The sequence below is a fragment of the Eucalyptus grandis genome, chromosome 3 (assembly GCF_016545825.1).
Source record: "Eucalyptus grandis isolate ANBG69807.140 chromosome 3, ASM1654582v1, whole genome shotgun sequence".
Classification (NCBI taxonomy): domain Eukaryota; kingdom Viridiplantae; phylum Streptophyta; class Magnoliopsida; order Myrtales; family Myrtaceae; genus Eucalyptus; species Eucalyptus grandis.
The window spans coordinates 53,648,811-53,655,446 of record NC_052614.1 but is presented as its reverse complement, the minus strand read 5'-3'; the positions used below and the strand labels follow the sequence as shown (position 1 = coordinate 53,655,446).

General features: G+C 40.8%; 1 protein-coding gene across 1 annotated transcript; it reads right to left on the bottom strand.

Moving 5' to 3' along the window:
• Positions 1–533: 533 nt before the first annotated feature.
• Positions 534–4,341, bottom strand: LOC104437753 (indole-3-pyruvate monooxygenase YUCCA6). The gene is made up of 4 exons (XM_010050777.3): positions 3,064–4,341; positions 1,901–2,149; positions 1,302–1,424; positions 534–1,166 (listed from the first exon to the last, which is right to left on the bottom strand). Exons 1-4 carry the CDS (start codon positions 3,760–3,762, stop codon positions 945–947), a joined length of 1,293 nt encoding a protein of 430 aa, XP_010049079.2. The 5' UTR covers positions 3,763–4,341; the 3' UTR covers positions 534–944.
• Positions 4,342–6,636: the final 2,295 nt, after the last annotated feature.

Sequence of the window (6,636 nt, the reverse complement as noted above, 5' to 3'; positions counted from 1 at the left end):
TCATTAGGGGCAAATGGCCGCAATAAGATTGTGCGCGCGCGCATGTCTACTTGCCACTTTTTCTCCAAACTCGTGAATTTTCTTTCATTCCGTACGTGCCACGTAAAAAACGAAATAATTAGCATTTTGAATTTGTGTTCAGATACATAATATGCATTTCTGACTTTTCTTTCTTAGTTTCTCAGGCTTCAGGCTTCAGGTGAATGCGCCAATGTATTTACCATGCGGAAAATAGTTAGGTGCTCGAAGAAAGTCTCGAACACCTTACAAAAAATTAGCATGAAATTATAATGTTCTTTCCATAAAAAAATAAACTCTGAAGATCAAATTGAAAGGGAAAATTTTGGGGCACTTCTTGATTTGACTCAGGAAACATATCATATGCAAAAAGGTTACAGCAAAATTAGGCAAGTCATGCATGGTCTCATCTCAAAACTCACAATCATATCAATCAGCAACCAAATACCAAACACCCTACAGCCTCCTCACCTCTCTCCCTCCTCCCTCCCTCCCTCCCTCGACCCACCCCCGGCGGGCGTCCCCATCTTCTTCTTCCTCCTCTAACAAAAAAATAAAGAAAAAGTCATACCTAATTAGAGAAAAATTGGTAATGATGGTAATAATATACAAGATGCAGAGACCACATAGGTCCCCCCCCCCACAATTTTTTTTGCACCAACCCCTTTATCTCACTGTCGATTGCCCCCATTTGCATCTGGTGTCACGTTGGAAAAGAAAGGTTTCATTTCACGCTTCTTTAGTCCCTTTTTCCGTTCTCTTTTCCTCAACCGAAGGAGCACCATCTTTGGTACCAGCAATTGTGCCGGCCGCGGCAAAAGAAAAACCCTCCAATAATTAAATCAGCTATGAACCAAAAACCCAAGTCAAATTCCGGCTGCTTAGCCTCTTCTTTCCTTTCTTTACACTCAAAGCAACCAAAATGATCATGATGATTTTGGGAATAGAAAGTTAGGAACTTGTATCCTGTGTTTTTCCTCCTCCTTCCAACACCTCTCGATATCCTCCGCTATTCTCCTGGCATCCATCGACACGCCGAGTAGTCCGCGCCGAGTGAACCCGACGGCGTATAGACCGCGCTCGCCTTTCCACCCATTTGGAAAGGCCCGTCGGGGAAACCCATCGTCCTTCGAGAACATACTTCCTTCCTACACAAATGCAAATTCCACGTCTCACTTTTTTGAATCTTTTGAACTCTTTTCGATTGGCCAAAAAAAAAGGAAAGAAAAAGCAGAATGTGTCTATTCAAATTAGGGAAACGGGAGTGGAAGGTATCAAGTTACCTTTAGCCAAGTAGGCACATTGCTTTTGTAACCCGTCGCTAGTACTATGGCGTCGAATTTTTCTGACCTGCAATCAAGAAACTTTACTTCGTGGGGATTCAACCGTCTGATTCCGGGATATACCTACAGCAATGGCCCAATACAGAAGCTCTATCAATTGCCCAACACACAAAATCTTGCTCAGAACAAATCGAAAAGCTTGTAAGTCCATCAGACAGTCCATGAATATGGAATATATGTTATCCATAGCTTAGCACTAAATTTTAAATCATTGCGATAGAATTGTTTATGGTGAATCAGAAGGAACCAGGACTTTTTTTTTTTTTTTTGCATTTCCATAGGTCATAGCATTGTTTTTTTTTTTTTTTTTTTTTGTGTGCATACAACTAGCTTGCTAGGAGTATGAACTATGTACTGTTTTGCCACAGGAAAAGCGCAACATCTTTCCCTATTCATTAATAGGACCCAATCACTATTCATCGATAGAATATAATTGGGTCCATCCAAATCTTAGTTTGCTAGAGAGAGGGCTAGCTCGGTCGGGGTTGGATTCAAGAGGAAAAAGTGATGTGATATGGAAATATTATGGCTCCAAGTACCTTAATGTCTCCACTTTTGATCTTGGCCAGTGTCCCAACATCTAATACCGGAGTCTTGCCGTTCAAATTCTTGAGCTCGAGAGGGCCCACCTTCGGCCGCTTCAGGCCCAGCCGGGCCGTGTCTCCGAGCATGACCCAAGCGGCGAGGAGCAAGAGCTGGTCGACAAGGCGCATGGGCAGCCACTTGAGCAACCACATGGACAACCCAAAAGTCGATTTCCCCAGCACATCTCGTGGTAGGACGTGCACCTATTCAAAACCAAGGAAACAAAAGCACAAAGGGTCATCAGTCATCGCACCAAAAAAAATAAAAAAAAATAAAAGTCCATTCATGTTAACAAATGCTCAAAAAGGAACTTGAAAAGAGGGGCCAAAAGATTCAAAAGTCGATGAGTGACTACATGTTGTTTGCTTCTTTTACAGGGCGAAGAACATCATGGGAAGAAAAAGGGTGTGTGTGATTATGATCTACAAGATCCTATACTGAAACAAAATTCCTGACACATAATATTGCGCATACTTGGAGGATTTCAAGAAAGTGAGATATAAAACAACATGCTATTTTCCTAGTTTAATTTCTCCTACATAACTAAGCTTTTTATGGCACTTGGTCATGAACTGTTGGAACTTGAAGCGAAACGCAACTGGCGCACTGAATTGTAAGCTGTTGCCTATCATTGCCCATCCCTCGCGAGTGAATCTAGCACCTCATGATATAGTATTAAAACTGAGATGGGCAAAAAAAAGTGCTTTTTTGACCCCAAAAATATTAAGAAAAAGCCTCAATCCTCATCTAGCTTTGGCTTTCTTGGTTGGACTCAAAAACACACTCCCTTCTCCATCAAATCTGATTGCTCTTTAAGGAAAACAAATGAAAAAGGAAGAAGATGAGCAGGAGAAGGAGGAGGAGACGGATTGAAACCTAACCTTTTTCGTTTTCTTGCCTCCTTTTCTTATCAGATTCTGGTGTCAAAAAATAGGTCTAGATTCTAGTTTTAGTGACCCTTTTTTCTCTTCGAGAAACCCCAAAATTAGAAGAGACATACCACTTTAAAATATCTCTCTCAAGGTATGGGCTTGATTGGATTTTGCTTGTTTCCGCATACAGAGAGGAGAGAGAGAGAGAGAGAGAGAGAGAGAGAGAGAGAGAGAGAGTCTCTTACAGTGTCTCTGACCACCAAGGAAGGCATGGCATTGTGGTTGCACAAATCCAAACACACCTCCATCCCTGAATTCCCACACCCGACCACCAACACCCTCTTCCCTCTGAACTCCTCCCCGCTGCTATACATGCTCGTGTGCTTTATGGGCCCCCCAAAGCCCTCCATCCCCTCTATTTCTGGCACCACCGGCTCCGCATTCTCCCCTGTCGCCACCACCAGCCACTGGCACACGTACTCTGTCTTCTCCCCCTCCTTCGGCCCCATGCTCCTCACCCGCCACTGCCCAATCTCCCCGTCATACTCTGCAGCCTCCACCGTCTCGTTGAACTGCGGCCGGATGCCGAAGCGCTTTGCATAGTCCTCGAGGTACTTTACGAACTCCCGCTTGTCCGGGTATGTTGGGGATGCCGGGGGGAACCCCATCATCGGGAGCTCACAGAACTGCTTTGGCAGGTGGAGCCGGAGGCGGCCGTAGGTCTTCCTTTGCCATAGTGAGGCTATGCAATCGGATTTCTCTAGGATTATGCTCCTGATACCCCTCTGATTGAGGCATGCTGCCACGGCGAGCCCCGAGGGCCCCGCGCCAACTATTATGGGGCCGGAAACTTGCACGCAGTCGCCGAAACGCCTGCTCATTCTCCAGTTGGCATAGAGCGGATCATGCAATTGCTTCCCTTCGATCTCTCTTGAGAAGTCCATCAAACAAACACTAGCCGCAGCAACAGCCGCAGCAACAGCAGCAGCAGCAGCAGCTGCTTACGACAGTTTATCCAAATACAAAATCTAAAAGAAAAATGGGTTTGAAGTGGAATTCTTTCTGCTGCTTCAACTGCCGGAAAGAAGAGTTTGTTAGGGAGAGAAGAAGAGGTGAAGAAAACCCATTTGGCTGAAAAACGTGTTGTTGATGATGAAGAGTGTAATTAGGTATCCCGCAAAGAGATATTGAGATTTGGAAGGCCGAACAATGAAAGCCAAAAAAACCAAAAAAAATAAAAATAAAAATTGGATGATCTGATCGACCCTCTTATCTATAACAAGGAGATTCAAGGCTACGTAGTCCTTGAAATTTGGAGTGGATATTGAAGAAGGAAGGCGGGGTTCTTATCCACTTGTGAGTAATATGAGTTTTGTATGAAAATCTGTTTATCGTTTCAATGGAGGGTTAAGCGGAGGAATGAGCGAAGGCTACGGGACTAATAAATCAGCATTCAACAGAGAGAGAAGAGAGGGAAGAGAGAAGAGAGAGAGAGAGAGAGAAGAGAGAGAGAGAGAGAGAGATATAAGGAGAGAAAGAGATCGTGATGCGTCGTATTTATTTTCCTTTGCTCCAGAAAAAAGAATCGAGTTAAGATTTTTCCTCTTATTCTCCTGCTATAGATGGGGGATGTGGGTGTAGAGAAGCAAAAACCTAGTAATAGATTTTTAGCCGGTCACCTTCATGTACTCTTAGTAAATTATCACGTGTCGAGTGTTATGAATTTTCTTATTTTATTTTTTTCGAAACGATTACACTTATCATTTAGCAATCGATTTAAATGAAACAGATGTATTGTGAACCGTAAGCATCTTAAAAAATCTCTGCGACGGTAACAATAGAAGTGGGGACAGGCAAGTACTCTTGTATAGTGTTATTGACAACCATTACTAACCAACTAACCTATACTTCCTTCAAACTCCCTCCTGTAAATGTCATCGTACTTGTCATGCGGAACTAGCAAGAAGAGAGAACTTAAATTAAGTGGGAGGAAGTAGGGAGGGAGTGAGAGTTTCTTTTTCCTAAAAAGAATAATGAGTTCAATTCTTGCACAGAAAAGAGATTATTTAAAAATTAGAGAAAGTAACCTATGATTAAGATAGTTTAAGTGGTTTTGGAAAGGGGTTATCATTGATAATCTAGAAGATGAGTGCGAGCGTGATCCTCCCTTCTCATTAGGTAAAAAGAAAGGAGTTAGGGTTGGCAATGGGTTGGACCGGACAGCTCTTAGGCCCTTTTATGGAAGTGTGAAGTGTTACCAAGATGTCATCCACAAAATCCCACCGGATCGATGATGGAATTGCACTGATGAAAGCATTGAAGTACAAGGAAAATACATATATCTAGTCATTAAAAAAAAAAAGCAAAATAAAAGAAAAAAGAAAAAGGGGAAAGGAAAAAAAAAGGATAAATTTCTCATAATATTAGTTATTTCTCTGCTAAGCATGTATGAGTCCAAACCCTTTGATTTTGTTCATTGTTGATATATATATAATTGCCATAAGTAGCGTCATAAGATTATATATATTCATATTTTGAAATATAGGAATCTAACTATTCTTTGAATATAATTCCGTTGCACAAACGGCAACTTCTTTGCACGTTGTTTAGTCATAATTTTTTTTTTTTTTTGACATTGAACAAAATGACAATTTTAATTCAAAATAAATTGAACTTAGTAGTGAATTGAGAAAAAAATTAAAATAAAAAATAAAAAATTATATTATTAAAAATTGTTTACATCAACGGTGGGAGTGCCACGTAGAACAACCAATATCCACGTCATCAATATATGGCCAAAATAAATCGAAATGACTAAACTGGCATAATTAAAAAGTTTGGGACTAAATTTATTTATTTATTTGTCAAAGTTTAGGATTGACACCAATACAAAATGTTCACGATTTTTCTAACAATTTTCCCCTTTTCAACGTAATGGTTATTTAGAGGTGTGTGAATGATAGTTGGAAAAATAGAGATAATATAAATTCGCATAATGCCTTATAGACTCTATTACACTGGCCAAAACTAATTCGAATATATTGGATGTTAGATAGCATCAAGGGAAGGGGAGGGTGACGAAAATTCGTATGAAAATTAAGAGAGATTTCGAAATTTTTGTGAGAGGGAGAGTGAGGGAAAATTAGAATTTTCCCCTAAAATTTTCCTTCCCCACCCTTTCTCTAAGCTTCCAAACATAGTGAAAGGCAGAAAGCACCAATGAAAGGGGTCGAGACTATGAATTCTATCGAAGCTTCTTCAAATTTGAACCTGTTTTCTCCTATTCCGCCGTACAATCAACATTACAAAAAATGACAATTATTCATCCAATTTCACGAATTTCGCTTAATTCTAAACCCTTCTGCACGTCATTTTCTTTGTTCTGACTGATGCTACGCGATTGATTCAGAAGAAACGAGGCATTAATGAAGGGAATAAAATCAGGGGGGACCATATGAAGATGATTTTTAGATTGGGGCAGCGAAGGTTGCTTCTTGAAGATGAGCACTGCCTTGTTCAAAGGCATGATCCGATGACACAAATTGAGAAGGCGGGATGTAACAAGAGCACGAGCCTGGTCTTCATTGAAAGTTTGAGAAAGACAAGATGTTTCTCTCAAGTGGGTTAATTTTTTCCTTGACCACACTTTGAAGAAAATTCAACAAATTGGGATGAAGAAAGATGTGCGATTTTGACAATTCCACCCTCACAGAGACTCGATAAGACTTTCCTCGTACTTCCACATATCTCGAAATCTTATGAAGAAATAACTCGTTTACATGCAACTAAGTCATAATCTATTGACATAATCCGGCTTC

Coding starts and splice junctions, on each gene's coding strand:
- LOC104437753 (XM_010050777.3), bottom strand. CDS start 3,762: ATGGACTTCTCAAGAGAGATCGAAGGGAAGCAATTGCATGATCCGCTC. Junction 2,150..3,063: donor CCTTGGTGGTCAGAGACACT/GTAAGAGACTCT, acceptor GGTTTTGAATAG/GTGCACGTCCTACCACGAGA. Junction 1,167..1,301: donor ATGTGCCTACTTGGCTAAAG/GTAACTTGATAC, acceptor GCATTTGTGTAG/GAAGGAAGTATGTTCTCGAA.